Source organism: Cynara cardunculus, unplaced genomic scaffold (genome assembly GCF_001531365.2).
Source record: "Cynara cardunculus var. scolymus isolate 2C unplaced genomic scaffold, CcrdV1 Un_Scaffold_5687, whole genome shotgun sequence".
NCBI classification, from domain to species: domain Eukaryota; kingdom Viridiplantae; phylum Streptophyta; class Magnoliopsida; order Asterales; family Asteraceae; genus Cynara; species Cynara cardunculus.
The window spans coordinates 1-17,395 of NW_020202535.1; the positions used below are offsets into that span (position 1 = coordinate 1).

The 17,395-nt window shown below is 33.0% G+C and overlaps 3 protein-coding genes across 5 annotated transcripts; 2 read left to right on the plus strand and 1 right to left on the minus strand.

Annotated features, from left to right (window-relative positions):
• The first annotated feature begins 1,277 nt into the window (after positions 1 to 1,277).
• LOC112504473 lies at positions 1,278 to 2,105 on the plus strand. The gene is made up of 2 exons (XM_025108415.1): positions 1,278 to 1,380; positions 1,454 to 2,105. Exons 1-2 carry the CDS (start codon positions 1,373 to 1,375, stop codon positions 2,034 to 2,036), a joined length of 591 nt encoding a protein of 196 aa, XP_024964183.1. The 5' UTR covers positions 1,278 to 1,372; the 3' UTR covers positions 2,037 to 2,105.
• A 2,280-nt stretch (positions 2,106 to 4,385) lies between these two features.
• LOC112504471 (protein FAR-RED IMPAIRED RESPONSE 1-like) lies at positions 4,386 to 9,274 on the plus strand. Its single transcript, XM_025108414.1, has 4 exons — positions 4,386 to 4,567; positions 5,882 to 6,303; positions 7,447 to 7,664; positions 8,815 to 9,274. Exons 1-3 carry the CDS (start codon positions 4,519 to 4,521, stop codon positions 7,636 to 7,638), a joined length of 663 nt encoding a protein of 220 aa, XP_024964182.1. The 5' UTR covers positions 4,386 to 4,518; the 3' UTR covers positions 7,639 to 7,664; positions 8,815 to 9,274.
• A 1,192-nt stretch (positions 9,275 to 10,466) lies between these two features.
• On the minus strand, positions 10,467 to 14,766 carry LOC112504468 (uncharacterized CRM domain-containing protein At3g25440, chloroplastic). Of its 3 annotated transcripts, none has more exons than XM_025108408.1 (4): positions 14,546 to 14,766; positions 13,207 to 13,513; positions 12,067 to 12,474; positions 10,467 to 11,199 (listed from the first exon to the last, which is right to left on the minus strand). In XM_025108408.1, the coding sequence occupies exons 1-4, from the start codon at positions 14,644 to 14,646 to the stop codon at positions 10,669 to 10,671; spliced, it is 1,347 nt and encodes a 448-aa protein (XP_024964176.1). In that variant the 5' UTR covers positions 14,647 to 14,766; the 3' UTR covers positions 10,467 to 10,668. The 3 variants fall into 3 exon arrangements, with proteins under 3 accessions (XP_024964176.1, XP_024964178.1, XP_024964177.1); XM_025108410.1 differs by having other exon boundaries at positions 13,207 to 13,559; XM_025108409.1 differs by having other exon boundaries at positions 13,207 to 13,491; positions 14,546 to 14,629.
• Between the last annotated feature and the right edge of the window lie 2,629 nt (positions 14,767 to 17,395).

Consider the following 17,395-nt stretch of genomic DNA (forward strand, 5'->3'; position numbering starts at 1 on the left):
GCACAGAACATGACTTAATCGCACAGATAGAAATAGTGTATTGTCTCCATTCAACCATAAAAATGACACTCCTACCCCTTATTTAAAGCATCATCCCTTTCCCATATGAGACACCCCATCGTCGGCTCTTTATGATTTTTTGTTTTGATGTTCAAATAACTAATACTGGAAGGTAAACCGGTCATTTATGTTATTAAGACAGTTGGTTCAGATTAAAAAAAAAGTAAACAACACCACCCATTTATCCAGATAGACAAATTTATCCATACAAGACTTAATAAAAAATTGGGTAAACAGCCCCTAAAGATAAAATTATAAAGTAAACATTTAATTTAAAAATAAAAAAACCTAAAATAACAAATTGGACGTTTTTATATTGGGATGAATTGAATAATACTGTTATTGGATATTACTGAATAGAAAAAAGACTGGAGATCATGTCCGGCAGTCAACAGTCAACCGAGAAGAGCACTATATAATGTATCGTAATAAGTAACAAAAAATAAATTGTGGACCGTTTTTTATCCATGCATGATTTCAGTATTCAAAAACCTAATCATCATTGCTACCAGTTAGCCTTTTGTACCGATAATAGCAACGTGTGGGTCATGACGCATTGGCTATGGTGGAGTTACTTTACAAGCGTGAATCGAGACGACATAAATTGCAGAAAGCGACATGGCTTGTCGTTGTTGCTATTGATGTCCGATTGTGGCTTTTTAGTTTTAAGCCATCTTTATACGAGGTCAATAAATGTTAGATTCACACATGGGTTTTCAATACCAGTAACCAACAAATCATATTTCATATCAAATCCATTTAGAGTGTATATTCAACGTAAGAAAATGCATATAATAATTTAAATTAATTCGTAAGACATCGTCTGGTACATTTTGTTTTTTTGTAAAAGGGACAAGTTTATAAAAATCCAACGAACTATCCCATTTTGAATGGTTAAGCTTCTAAACTATTTTTTTGAATGAAAAAATATTAAATTTTCTGATTTTGAATGATTAAGTACCTGTTTTTTTTAATAAAAACAATCAATAAATTTTCTTATTTTAAATGATTAAGTCCCTTAACGTATTTGTTGTAATAAATTAACCAAATTTCAACAATTGGTTATCTACATTATTTCTAAACTTTATTATTTGTAAAATAGTACCTTCAACTTTGGAGTATTGGCAAACAACACCCTAAAAGTTCCTTTTTAATCAAACAAACACCCGATATTTTGTCTTAAGTTGCCTTGCCTAATGCTTTGGCAAGCAAACTCGATTGCTTTCCCTTGCACTCAAACACCTGCTTCTGCCCACAAAATCCTAAGCCAAACCCTACTTCATCAACAAATCAAAGCTTTCAAGCTTCATCAATGGCAGAGTAAGTTCTTCTATCTCTCTCTACTCGTAATTTTGATCGTTTTTTGTGTTAATTTGTTCCTATTCACTTGCAGATCTGACGGTTATCCAAAAGAGTACTACGATCAACAAATCGGAACGAGGATCCCATCGTCATCCTCTCGATCAACATCAACAACAAGCATTCACGTAACAGCACTCGATGGACTCGTAAACGTCAATTCTCTCTTCACAATCGCCGTCTTCGTCGGACTTTCTCTCACCACCCCGGGCCAACGGAGCCTCGAGAACCGATCCGCCTGCGATGCGGACATCTCCGTCGCGAAAAAGCTTCTGGTATTCGAGGTTGTATCGTTTAGTTTCTTCCTCTTCTCGTCTCTGGTTGCACAAGGTCTTAAACTCGCCATAAATCTGCTGAACAGCAAGGATGTGGATGAAGCTTTTAGGGCACATATTAATCTGAAAGCGTTGCGATTCGGGATGCTTGGATCGGCTGTTGGATCGGTGATGGGATGTTTGTTCTTGATGTTATCAATGGTGAATGTGATCGAGATTCGATTGGGGATGTTGACTTGTGGGAGTAGATCGACGGTGAATGCAGTTGCTTCCATGATTGTACTGGTGACTTCTGCTCTTTTGGTGTATATTTCAACTGCTGTTTATGCTTTCTTACATTGAATTTTCTTCAATGAATCTATGTGGATGGACTCCATTAGAATGAATTTGACGATGGTTGCACTTTGTTGAGGTTGAATTTCTTCTTTGTTTTACCACATTTGGATGGAATTCGGACAATTCCAAACCCTAAACCGACAAAATCGAACGAAAAAGTAAAGTTAAATTTCTATTTCACGTAGCATACTTTCAAAAACTTCTATTTTGATATCTAAAATGTAAAGTTTTATTCATTTAAGTATTCAGATAACCGATTATAGACTAATTTTAAATTAAAAAAATTCTTGTCACTAACCACGTTAGCAAATAATACTGAGTTTGATACCACATCACTCGTCACATCAGTATGATAACCGGTTAACCGAGTAGTTAAATGTTTAAAAGTTTACATCTTAGGTACCAAAATGAAAGTTTTAAAAATACGTTATCCAAAATAAAAATCAAGTTAAAATACGTTACTTTTTCATACAATTATGATTTAAAATGAACCATCTCCGGGTATAAATTGCAAAAGGAATTTATTTTTTTTAGTGTATTTCCTTCGTCTCCAAATAAGGGTTTAAATTTTTATTTATATTTGTCTTAAAGCTAATGTCTCATTTCAAAATAGATAACTAATTTTTTTAATATACCTTTAATTAATGTATAAATATTTAAGAGTTCGCCTCCACCGGCAACACAACAATGTCCTAAGGGTAAAAAGAGAGATATTAATTAAGGGTAAAAATGTCATTTAATTAATAAAAAATATATAATTATTAATTTATTATACATGTCTAAGGGGCCGTTTACCAAATACTTACCCCGTAAGTGTTTATCGGTAAAGTTTAACACTATCATTTACTTACCAGGTAAGATTTTAGTCCACCAAAACAGTATCGTATGCAACAATGTACCCGATAAGCGCTTACCATGGTAAGAGTCGTCACCCTTACTTATCGGGTAAGACTCTTGGTCCTTGTCTCGCTCTTATTGAGTAAGATTTTTTGTTCTTACCATATTCATCCAGTTAAAAAATGTGACTTAGTGTTTACTTATCCGAGTAAGTGTTTGATAAACGGCCCCTGTGTCATTTATGTTATGAACACCTATTTTTTGAAAATAAAAAATTGGTGATTCTTGATCATTTGTAAAAACCTAGTATTTTATAGAAAACATACGAACCAAACAATTGAGATGTTTATAAAAAATAACGATGATTCATTTATTACAATAAAAATGTTTATAGAATATGTAAAAAGTTATAATCAAGATATGTATGAAATAGATTAAAGTTTTAGATTAAGAAACAAGACGAAAGATTGTGTGAAAATGAAAGTTATGGTGAGAAGCATAAAAAGAAATCTGAACCATTGATCACTTTTGATCTCATGTCCACTCGTGTATTACGCTTTAAAAGAGGATTGAGGTACAACTCATTAGTGTTGACATTCAATTAGGATTGATCCAAGGGTGAAAATCAATTATTACGGTTATCACCGTAACTTCCCTTCTCATCGGAACACAACCCTAAAACACAATTGAAATATTTATACAATCAAATATTTATTTATCTGACGGTTGAGATTAATTTATATGATTTTATCTTTGTTTTTAACCAATAGGTTAAAATCAAACTCGTGAAATACGATAAACCGATTGTTAAAAACCGTATCATGCGAATCAGTATTTGAACACGTCCAAACATTATGTAGATATGTTAATCAAATACGGAAACCGAACACACGTATTCGACTCATATAAAATTTTTATATTCATGCATTATGTACTTCTCAAATCCTAAAACAATTACAATGTTTTACTTATTACAGTACCGGTTTATTAGTTTCTGGTATTTCTAAACAAGCGTCTACAATTTATTTAAAAAAACAATAAGGTCATATAATTTTAGATATTAATGATTGTTATAATCTATTCTATATTATAGAGTATTTGATAAAAACTCATAAAAACAATATTTTATACATGAAATACTGTTTATTGATGCATATTACTTAAAACTTATGTTATCTGCAGTTAGTTATATGAATTCAGATATGAAGCTTTAATAAGTTGTACTTGCACGTAATCTACTTGTAATCTTGAGTTTTAAGTAATATACATTAATAAACAGTACTTTATGCATAAAAAATGGTTTTTAAAAGTTTTTATCAAATGCTTTATAATAAAGTATATATTATAATTGACTAATTTTTCAAAATGTTCTCTTCGATCAGCTAGTTTTTTGTCAAATATGATTTATTCATCAACTGGTTTATCAACTACGAACTAACAACGCTTCAGATTATGCAAACTGGCATTTTACTTTTGATTTTATTTTTATCAAAATAAGAATTAAAAAAAATAGTTTAATACCATTTGGTATATTAGAGTTTGGGTTTTGTTGGAGTTAAGACTCTGTCTGCCTTTTTGAAGAACAAAACGAAATCCTCCGTCGCCCTTCTCCACTTCTTCAGGGCGGTGTTCCACCGGTGAGTTTTGGGCGATGATCGGCACTCGTATCGGAGATTCATCACAAGATACAGCTGAATTAGGTCATTTTTATATCTATCTCTTACTAATTTCAACTGTTTTAAGCTTCCGCATTAACCTTTTACCCTAACACGCTACTTCACCATCGATCAATCGCCATCATTCTATCGAATATGTTTAATGTATGTACACACAGACTACATAACCTATGTTAATCACTCTTCGTGGCACACAAATTTTCTCAACAGGATAGGCATGTTTAATTCAAGAGTATAAACCCCAATTTGATCCCGGAGTTGCTATACATCGATAATTTTCTTACTTAGTCTTGTAAGAAATGCTCATTGGGAGGAATCAGTTGGTTAAATCATCTTAATTATCCCTAAGTTGTGAAGATCATAGTGTTTACATCAGATCAAAGTAAGATAGCAACTAGTAAGAGTTCCATCTTCCTTTTTCACATCTAGAGCATACAAGTATATGATGATCTCTATGTTAAGGATTTGTGGAAACATTCACAGACAAAGTTTGTAATAATTTGTGCATGCTTTAAATAAGATGCTAATTTTGGAATGAAGTAATACTGGAGTCAGTAACTACTGACAACTTTTGTTTATAACTTTTGCTAGAAAACTTATAATCATGGTTTTAAAATCTTTTGAGGCCTACGCTTTGAGGCGAGGCGGTGCCTCTTGGACCCTGGAAGAGGCTTACGCCTTGGTCCGGTGAGGCGGTTCGGCGAGGCATGAGGCGGTGTTGAAGCGTATGCCTCAGATGATCTGCTTTGGTAATGGTTTTTTTGGCTTTTTTATAAGTTCTATGTCAGTAGTAGTACTTCTCTTTATAATATAAGTGTCTTCTTGTATTTTAAAAAACTAAAAGTCGAACCCAATGCCCCAATGTGTGCTTCTATTATTTTAAACCCAAAAAAGCTAGTAATTTCTCATCTCAATCAAAAAACGTGGTTTGATCCTTAATCTTCTTCCATGCAACCAATTTTTCCACACCCTATCAACGTATCTCCCAGCCTATCTCGCGGTTTCACAAAACCTTTCATCTGTCAGGGACCAGTAAACCAGCCCCCTTAGTAATTTAATACATATATATATATATATATATATATTATATCGTATATAAATGTGTGTATATATATATATCTGTGTAGTATATATACATATTTTGGTGTATATATTTCCGCCTTAGGCCTTACGTCTCGAACCCCCTCGAGGCTTATGCCTCGCCTCATTGAGTGAAAACGCCTTGAGGCCCGATTGCGCCTTTTAAAACCTTGCTTATAACTTTTTCAGTTTTATTTGATTCTAAATGGAGACATGTAGATATACATTTGGATGACATGCCATACTTTTTTGTGACAGTGGATGTGAATTTAGCAGCTGGGAGTGTGGGAGATGGTGTTGGTAGTGATGTTGGATGTGAACAAAGGGCAGTTGCAGAACCACGTGTGGGTATGGAGTTCGACTCTGAGGACGCTGCTAAGAAATTTTATGATGAATATGCAAGGCATTTAGGATTCAAAATGCGGATTGATCAGTGCCGTCGTTCGGAGGTTGATAAGAAGATTATATCCCGCCGACTTTCTTGTAATAAAGAGGGTTATTATACAAAAGCCAAGAACCAATTTGGGCAGATACGGAAACAACATACTAGTTCAAGACAAGGTTGCAACGCAATGATGCTGGTGCGGGTAAATAAATTCGGGAAGTGGGTTGTGACTAGATTCGAAAAAGAGCATACTCATCCACTAGTACTGTCGGCTTGTCTTTCTATCAATGAAGGGGTAAGTCGTCATTTTACCTACCATCGGTTATGTTTCTTTGCAACTTCTGTATTTTCTGTTGTTAGTGATTAAAGTAGCATTTGTGATCTTCCTTTGCTTAAAGCTAATGTTTTCTTGGTCTAGATGTTACAAACATTCTTCTGAAATGGGTGCGATCATATCAGCACTAATGCACCAGATCCCATCAAAACTCGCAGTTAAACATTCTTCCGAAATCAAAAGCATTAATCATCTCAACAATATTGTTAAGCACATGGAAAGAAACCAGCAAGCATGCAAGATAATAATTTTTACGTGTCTTCGTTCCACGTAACCTTTTTTATGATTTTTAGAGGTAAATAAGTATTACTCCCTCCGCCCCAAATTAAGTGGCCACATTTTTATCTTAGTTTGTCCTAAAATAAATGTCCACTTTCAAAAGCAAGTGCCTACTTTCTAATTATACCCTTGATTATAAGATGGAGAAATTCATTACCTCCCTCTATTATTAAGGGGAAAATTGTTATTTAGTTAACTTAAAGTGTAAAATTACACATTTCTGTGCATTTTTCATTATTGACATTGTTTTGAGATTGATGGACTACTATATATGTATTAGATCCTAAAGTGGTAGACTAGTGTTCAACCGGATGCACCCATGTCTCCTAAGAGATTTGAACTCCCAACCTAAGGGTTCAAGAGACGTAGGCTAAGTTTGGGAACCATAAGCTAGCTTAACTTTTGAGTTTATTGAAAAATCCCGTTTGGTTAGGCATAAGCTAGCATCTTGAAACGCTATTTCGAGTAGCGTTTCATTAAACTCCAATAGTTTTTGCCACATTTTTTCCCTTCCAATTGTGCTCCTTGTATTTTTTCCAATTAGTTTTCCAACATGCCCTTTTAGGTCATTTTACATTCAGCTTATTAGCTAGTTTTTCTTTTACCACACATGACTGGTTTATGAGCTAACTTATTAGCCAACAACTAATTTGCGATACATAGCCATAGTGGTACCGATCAACTTGCAAGAGAAAGTCAATTATTTGTCTTTGGTGCTTGGGATTTGGACAAGTTGTTTTGATTAACATCATAATTTCGTTTTAATTTCCTTCCATGTGAAGGCCAATTCTTGGGGATAATTTTTAGCTGGAATTTTCTTTGTAGGATTGTAAAGAAAGGAGAATTGAAGCACTCACCACAGAGTTGAAGCATCAAGATCAACTAATTAACTTTTACCGCGAGCATCTCAGCACATTTTTGAAAGACCTTGAGCAGCAGACCGAAGTTCTGTCAACAAAAATCCAAGTTGCTGTTAATAATGTGAGAGAGATAGAAACGAAAGACCAGAAACAGTAGAAATATCAACGCTCCAAGCATACAAAGTGAGTATAAATTCCATTCTTACCTTATGTTCGTATTTCTCATACAATATTACACTCATGAATCTTGCCATTTAGCTTATAGACTTGGGATCATATGAGACAAGCCAGTTTTCGCGAGACTGTCTGTATAGATTATGAAGGTTCTTGTTTGGAAGGGGTTTTTCATAGATGGCAGGAGCGTGTTTTTTAATTGGGAGAGGTTGGTTTGGAAAAAAAAACTTGGCTTTCTGCATAAAGCTTCCCCTTAGAAGCTTACCAAATAAGTCACTTTTTATATCATTAAGCCACTACCAAGCACTCATGTATAGCTGACTGAATAAGCTTTGAGTCCCATTAAGCTGCTAACATACAGACCCTTAGAGTTTGAGCCATTGGATGAGTTTTTTGGTTTCGCTGAACACTCATATAAAAAAAACACCAAACCTTCACATTAAAAAAACAACGAATTCTCACGGGAATCCAACTCTTAGTTTATATTTCCTTTAGCATCTCCAACAAATTCTCCAAAATGGAGTAAATAGAGAATCCGGACAAGTTTTTTGCTCCAACAGATTCTCTCCAAAATAGAGAAAGCGTGAGTGCAATTCTCCAAATTTGGAGAACCCCCCAAAAATGATTACTATGAAAGAGAAATAATTTTTTTATTATATTCCCACCAATAAGAAACTTTGATGTTAAACGTTTAGGACAGAGCGATAGTATTTTATTAAATGTATGGAATATTTTAATAGAAGAGAGATCTTTTACAAATCCAACCACTAATACAAACCAATTAATTGAGATATTTATAGAGATGAGAGTTTAGATTATCTTAGTTCATTTATTATGATCAGTGTTTTATATTAGAAAGCAATATAAAATATTCCTTGAATCAGATATTTATAGAGATGAGAGTTTAGATTATCATAGTTCATTTATTATGATCAGTGCTTTATATTAGGAAGCAATATAAATATTCCTTGAATCAGATATTCATTTGACTAGATGAATGGTGGATTGGTTTGTATTAATGGTTGAGTTTGTAAATGAAACCAACTCTATTTTAATAGTATAAGTAAATGCTGTAATCTCCAAAATGGATGCAACTTCTTTTTGGAATTTTGAATTTTGAATTCTGAATGCAACGTTATAATCTCTAAACTGCTTGCAGCTAGGGCATGGGGCAAAAACCGACTTTACAGTTTATATAAAACGGAAAAGAAAACAAGTGCGACTTGCATCTAAAGATATCAACGACTATGATACCGGATTGGTTATTTGACGCATCACTATTTGCTCTTTTTGCTTAAAAGAGCATTCTTGGAGATTGCTTAATCTTGATGTCGAATTTTGCCGAAAGAAGGGAAGACAATGGAAATTCTTGATTTCCCATATGGAACGTACAGATTAATCATACCGAGTATATCCCACCAGGAGGTAGGGTAGGACATGAGGACTGAGGAGGGTATAATGTATGCAAATCATATCTCTAACCTGAGAGGTTGAGGGACTAATTTCATGAAGATTTGAAACTTGTATTAGTTGTATCAAGAAACTAAACTATGTAAAGGGACTTGTAAACTTCAAAATGTATTTGATTTGTGCAAATTTGATGGAAGAAAGTTGTCTTCTTTTTGTAGCATTAATTCTTCAAGTATTTGGTTATGGAGAATGGATCCAAACTCTTTGGAATTCTGTTTTATTCATTCTTTTATTTTATTTGCTAAAACTTAAATAAGTTTAACGGGTTTTTAGCTTAATTGAATAAGCTATATTATTAACATCTCTAGTAGATTCTTTAAAAATTCTCTAAAAATAAAGAATTAAAATTAAAATATAATAAAAGTATTCAACTCCAATAATTTTTTTATTTTAGATGTTTTAATATTGATTATATTATTAAAATATTTTATAAATTTAATTTATATTTTTTTTGAGGTTTTTATCAGTGTAAATATAATTAAAATAATAGCTCTCTTATAATAATATATCTTTTGGGAGTTTTATACATATGGAGAATTCTACACACACTCTCTCTTTACTTTTTCTATTTTAAAATTTTCAAAATCTTTATTTTAAAGAATCTATTAAAGATTCTCTTTAACATGTTTGATTTTAATTTAAGGACAAATTGAATGAAAAAGTGACATACTTTAAATTGATTCTTATTTTGGGTAACTTATTTTTAAAACTTTCATTTTGGTACCTAAGATGTAAAATTTTAAACATTTAAGTACCCGGGTAACCGGTTGAAGCATAAACCGGTTATCATACTAATGTGGCGAGTAATGTGGTATTAGAGATGGTAACTGTTAAATGTTTCAACCGGTTACCCAGATGCTTAAATGTTTAAAACTTTACATCTTTGGTACAAAATAAAAGTTTTGAAAATATGTTAGAAATCAAGTTAAAGTACGTTACATTTTCATACAATTTACCTTTTAATTTAATACTGAAAGTTGGGTTTACTTCTATGGCCACCTGCTAAAAAATGAGTTTAACAGTTATTGGAGTAAACTTTTGCTAAATTTTCAAAAAGAATTATAAAATAACATTAAGGAGCCGTTTACCAAACGTTTACGCGGGTGAGCACTTACCAAGTCACATTACCTTATCGGATAAATATGGTAAGAACCAAGAATCTTACCCGGTAAAAGCGAGACAAGAACCAAGAGTCTTATCCATTAAGCGAGGGCGACGACTCTTACCACGGTAAGCGTTTACCGGATAAATTGTTGCATACAATGTCGTTTTGATGGACTAAAATCTTACCCTACAAGTAAATAATAGTGTTAAATTTTTACCGATAAGCACTGACAATGTTTAGTAAACGACCCCTAAGGGTTGAAAATGCTCCTCATAGATATCAAAAAAAACAATACAACTTTCAATATATTTAGATTCTATCCAATCAAACAATTCAACATTCTAAACTCGTTGCTCATCAAGACAACATCTCGAAATAACTACCACCCCAACTGTCAAAAACCGGAACTCGAGCATGTCCGACCATCGAAACCCTCCTTCATCTCCTCCTCTTCTTTAAAAGTGATGCAGCTCGTAAAACCACCCGATCAACCTCATCGAAATCCGGTTCCAAATCCTTTTCTTTCTTCGACTCGGCAGAAATCCGCCGAAGATGCTCTTCAAAATCGTCTTCAATATCATTACTTTTTAAAGGGAACTTCTCGAATTCATCCAAATAAAGCGGTTTTTCATTGTTCTCTTCGTCATCCGTTTCATTATCCGTCTCGAAAATATCCGACAGATCTTCTGAATCCGAGACTAGTTCTGAACCTGTCACAGAATGATCATCTTCGTTGAATTCATCATTTTTAGCAACGAGTTCTCTAAGTTTTTGTTTAGCTTCGTTTTGGATGTTCGAAAGTTCTTCAGATTCAGGAGTATCGGTGCCGATTAATGGGGTTTCCGCATCAACCATAACAACTGTTTCTTTTTCAGCCTTTGCACGAAGAAGCTCGAGATCCTGCTCGAGTCTAGGTATGTATTTCCTAACGGCACGAAGGGCGTCTCTATATTTTGATTTGTCTAATGCCTGCAAGATATGCAGAAACAAAATGAAAAGGACTAAAGTTTCGTGTAAATGTGATCGGAAACCAAACCAAACAAACTCAAGGCCCGTTTGTTAGCAGCTTAATGAGCTTAATGGGACTCACAGCTTATTCGGTCAGCTATACACGACTGTTTGGTAGTGGCTTAATGATATAGAAAGTGACTTATTCAGTAATCTTCTAGAGGAGAACTTTTAAGCCAAGTTATTTCCGTACATAACTTAATGGAAAACCAACCAAACAGCCCCTCAGCATATCTCACTCGAAAGAAGGGGTTGGGAAGGGTGGTATGTACGCGCACCTGTCATCTATCTCAAAGGAATAACGGCTCACAACAAAATCGGATTCATAGCACACTAAAAATGTCTAAATGTCATAATAGACTGTTTTATAGGACTTAGGTTAATAAGACCAAACAATTGTTTCTTATGTAAAAAGATTGCAATAAATTTATAGAACGTTTTGAGCGTCTTAACAAGTTTTTTATGACACTTTTAAAATAAAATGTCATATTAGTATTTTTACAGGACACTTATGAACACATCCTTTTATTGTACATTTGTTTTTACAAGACACTTTTTCAAACAATGTTAAATAAAAAAATTAATAGAACACTTTATTTCAAAGTATCATTAAAAAACATGTTACCACGTCCAAAAACGTCCTATAAACTTATTGCAACACTTTTACATAGGATGCATAATTTTTGTTCCTATAAACGTAAGTCATATAGAACCAGTCTATTAAGACATTTAGACATTTTTGGCGTCCTTATAAAACCTGATTTTGTCGTAGTGGCTGTTTCTCAAACATGACAAGAGAAAAGCATAAAAGACGGATGAAGGAATGACCTTTTTCCGAGGGAGAGTGACCCTAGGCGACATTATCTCGGTAGGCGGCTGCGAATAGTTCTTCCCTCTATACATAATGATCGTATCGTCATCCTTAATGTCGAGCACAATTCCTCCGCTCAGTCTTGCGAGCTCTACCGCCATTTCCTTCACTTCGTCTGGCGTGAACGTTTTCACAATCACTTGTAGAGTCTCGTGTTTCTTCCAATGCAAATGCATGTTAAGAATGACACCCTGATATATCCCTCGTCTTCCAACGGGCACGTAATTCTTGCTCTTGATTCCCATTTTCAAAAAATAAAAGTGTTCTTCTGGAGTCAATATTTCGGGATCATGGGTTGTTTCCGATGTCTCTTTAGGTTCGATTTTGTTTAGAGATTCAACCAATCTTTCTTCCTTCCTTCGGGCCTGATAATAAGATCAAATAGTCCCCCAACGATATTTATAGCCGTTTAATTGACTCTTGCATAAATAATTGATAAAAATGTAATCAATTTGGATGGAAAGGAAAGTTCATATGAGAACCGTAAATATTTGAGAACCAACTATTTCATGTATTATTCATGATGAATAACCCTGAATAATGTACAAAAAATCAGCTTTATAGGATCCATATATATATATGTCTTAATGTACTGTTTTAAAAGTTTTAAGTTTATAAAACAAGTGTCACATAAAAAGTTGTGTTCGTATGACGTTTCTCAAAAGTGTCTATAAAGAGCTCATAGGACACTTTATTTCAAAAATGTCTTAAACTTGTTAAGACTCCCAAAAACATCCTATAAGGACATTTATAAATATTTAGCATCCTATAAAGCCGCTTTTGTTGTAGTGTCGTTATGCTGTCATATTTTTTGTTCATGATCTTATGCATTTTCGCCAGTAATATATATATATATATATATATATATGTATATATATATATATGTATGTATATATATATATGTATGTATATATATATATGTATGTGTGTGTGTGTGTGTGAATAATTTTCATCATGAACATATATCATGACATTCATGATGAACAAGGCGTTAATAGTTGGTTCTTGGTTCTCAAAATATTTACGGTTCTCATCTAAACCTTCCCTTTTGGACGGAAGTATGCAACTATCTACGCATATAAGCAAAAGTTACTTACCTTTCTCAGTTTGAAGAGAATTTTTTCTTCTGCCGTCATTCTTTCGTAATCTTTCTTCTTCTTGAATCTGAAGAACTTCAACCACCTTACAACTGCTCTTTTACCCTTTAACTTTTTCCTCTTTGGTTTAGCTTCGGCTGAACCATTAGCGGTTCCAGATCTTGGTGCTGGCTCTAGAACTTTGTGAACCATGTCCATAGTTGGAGCTGAATGAGACCAGATGATACCCCCATGGAGGTATCTTTCTGTTCCGTATGATATAACAGCTGGTTCATGACCCGAAACCTTGTGTAGAAAATCAGAAAAACTACCACATTATGAGATTAGCAGAAAAATCCTCTAATGGTGAAAGCCTAAAACAGAAAATGGGAATGCAAATTAGTTTGGTTCAGGTTGGGGAATGAAAATGGGAAAGAAAATGACAGAGAATGAAAATGGGAATGACTTTTCATTCCCACAGTCTAACTCGGAATGAAAATTTGGGCTTATGAGGAAATGAACCCATTATATTATATGAAACCAAACAATTTCTTTTATTATCATTCCCATTGATTATTGCTTGATACCTCTAACCAAACACCCCCTAAATGTACATGGAAATTCCTCCGGGTGCATTTGGAATGCAAGACGGTACAGCGCATGACAGGACAAAAACTTGTTGCCCCATGTGTGGTGCTACAGTTAGACTGAGATGGGACATGACATGAGTGGGTGACAAATAGATGGAGTAACAATGTTAAGTCGGGACTCGCTTAGTAAATTACTAAACCACCCATGTCAAATTAAAACTAAGGCTAGTTTGCTTTGCAATAATGTTTTTGAGGGATTTAGATTTCATTTAAAAGATTTAGAATTGAAAGGATTCGGAATCTTTGATGCTAATGTTTTAAATATATTTTAGAAGATTATTACAAACAAATCCAATGAAATCACGTGAAATACCAATTACAAGTGAGATTTCTAAATCCAATGTTTGCAGGATTCCGATACCGGACTTCCCTTTAAACCAAAGGCGTGGGATTGAAATGGAATCCAATTCCAAATTCCTCCAAATCCTGCAAACTAACGTCCCTAAACCTTCTCACAGCACACTCTCTCGCAACCGCACCTTCCCTCGATTCCTTCTGGAAACGTAGTTATCATGTATTGTTGATTGAAGATGAAATTATGCATACATAACAAACTAGAATACAATCACAATTTACGGATATTGATTTCAAATAGCAAAATACACGAATATCCTCCTAATTTCTTTGATCAATTACTCAACATCAAACACAATTACGAGCAATCGCGCATTTTCCTCAACTTTTAACAGATCCATATACAGAGTGCGTACCTTGGTTTGTGAAGAAATTTGCGATGTAAAAAGGGGATGAAGATGAGATTCTTCAACTGTTTAGATTTGCAGAATGCCATCGAAGCAACAGTTCCGATCATGATTTCTTGATCCTTTTCCCTTAAAGTTACGATTGCCTAGGGTTATGTTGCCTATCGGGTTTACATAGATTCGAGCGAAAGCTCCAATTGAGATCATGGGGTTTTAATCTGTTTCAACCAAAGCCCTAGTTTTTGGCCCCATTCCTATGGTCGATAAATATGCATTCTTTGTACTTGTTGATCAGAAAACAAGTGTTATATTATTGTTTTTTTTTCCTTTTTAAAATAAATAAGTTTTCTTCAATTCTCCAGTAAATTGTATAAAAAAATAACATACTTTAACTTGATTCCTATTTTAAATAACGTATTTTTAAAACTTTTATTTTAGTACATAATATATAAAGTTTTAAACATTTAAATATCTGTATAACTGATTGAAATATTAACTAGTTATCATGCTGATGTGGCGAGTGATGAGATGAAATTGTGTTGAATAGATAATAATACTGAGTTGGATGTCACATCACTCGGCACATCAGCATGGTAACCGATTAATGCTTCAACTGGTTACCCGGGTACTTAAATGTTTAAAACTTTACATCTTATATACCAAAATGTAAGTTTTGAAAGTACGTTACCCAAAATATGAATCAAATTAAAGTACGTTACTTTTTTCATTCAATTTGTCCAAATCTTAATTACAAGATTGAAAAGAAAAATGGTGATCCTTGTTGTTTGTTTAAATTTTGGATATGATCCTTAAAATAAACTACTAATACCGATGGTTTTTAACTTTTCATTTTTATAATACTCATGATCTTTTCATTTAACAATGTTAATTAACACTCATTATGATGGATTTATTGGTCTTTGAACAAACTATAGGGACTAAAAATGTAACGTGCTCTCAAATATAATGTAATTAACGTTTTTTTTCCTATTTTTGTTTATAATATTTTTTATATCCATCACATTGAATAAAATGTATGTTAAATAAAAATCTTTAATTTATTTGGACACTATAAAATTCACAAAGAATTAGTATTAAAAAAATAGGAAAATTGTATCAAAATGTAACCAACTTTCACCTAATTCCTATTTTGGGGAACCAACTTTTAAAATCGTCATTTTGGGGAACCAACTTGCATGTGATTCCTATTTTGGGGAACCAACTTTCAAAATCGTCATTTTGGGGAACCAACTTGCAWMYGATTCYTATTTTGGGGAACCAACTTTCAAAATCGTCATTTTGGGGAACCAACTTGCACCTGATTTCTATTTTGGGGAACCAACTTGCAAAATAATTATAGAAAAATAACTAAAATTCGTTTGTTTCTAAAAATTAATGCAATAAAATCTATTTCTCATTTCAAATCTCGTTTTTTTTAATTCATATATCAAATTGAACATTTAAAAAAAATCCAAATTACCACAATAAAATATTGTTTTTTACTAATGCAAAAAAATCAATTTAATAAAAAAAATTAATTGATGCAATAAAAAATAAATACTAAATATCATATTCAAGATTTTTATATCTAAGCAATTGCATCAATTAATTTTTTTCTATTAAATTGATTTTTCTTGCATTAGTAAAAAACAATATTTTATTGTGGTAATTTGATTTTTTTTTTTAAATATTCAATTTGATATCTGAATAAAAAAAACGAGATTTGAAATGAAAAATAAATTTTATTGCATTAATTTTTGGAAAAAACGAATTTTTATTATTTTTTTATAATTATTTTGCAAGTTGGTTCCCCAAAATAGGAATCAAGTGCAAGTTCGTTCCCCAAAATGACAATTTTGAAGGTTGGTTCCTCAAAATAGGAATCAAGTGCAAGTTGGTTCCCCAAAATAGGAATCAGGTGCAAGTTGGTTCCCCAAAATGACGATTTTGAAAGTTGGTTCCCCAAAATAGGAATCAGGTGCAAGTTGGTTCCCCAAAATGACGATTTTGAAAGTTAGTTCCCCAAAATAGCAATTAGGTGAAAGTTGGTTCCATTTTGATGCAATTTTCCCTAAAAAAAATCTCAAGTTTAGAAAAACAAAAGAAATCGAAATAAATTCATGTATCTTTTGAGTTAAGAATTAAAATATGCGAGCAAAATATTGAAAAGACCAATGAGTCCATCATAACGGTTGCTAGCTAATATTGTTAAGTGAATGAACCATGAGTGTTATGAAAATGAAATGTTAAGGACCACCAGTGTAGATAGCTTATTTTAAGGACCAAATCCAAAATTTGAGCAAACTACAGGGACCAAGGGTTGTTTGTTTATTTGTTAACAGCTTCAATTGTAGGGGTAGTTTGGACCACCAAACTATTCAACAACTATCAAAAGAGTGAAAATTCACACATCTTTTTGAGTTGGGAATTGAAATATCCAAGCAAGATATTAAAGCTATTAAGAGATAAACAAATAACCCTTACGATGTGAAAATATTAGTAAATTATCAAACTACTCACATTTCGAATCAAAACTCTACTTGATTTATGTTCCTTGCTCAATATCCTTTTTGACATAATAAAAATACAATTAAATATATTCATCAATGAATAGATAGTTTATATTCATTGATGAATATACTTGTAAAAAATATATACACATTTTAATTAATTTTATATAGTGTTAAACTTATCAATAAATGCACAATATAAAATCAGTTATTTGATTCTCTAATTATTTATGGTTCTCACATGAACGGTTGGATCTTCTACTCAACCCTAATCTTTCACAGTTCTTTCACTTGACAACCGTATTCTCGTTCGTCCAATCTTTTCCGTTCCTATCCGTAAACCAAACGC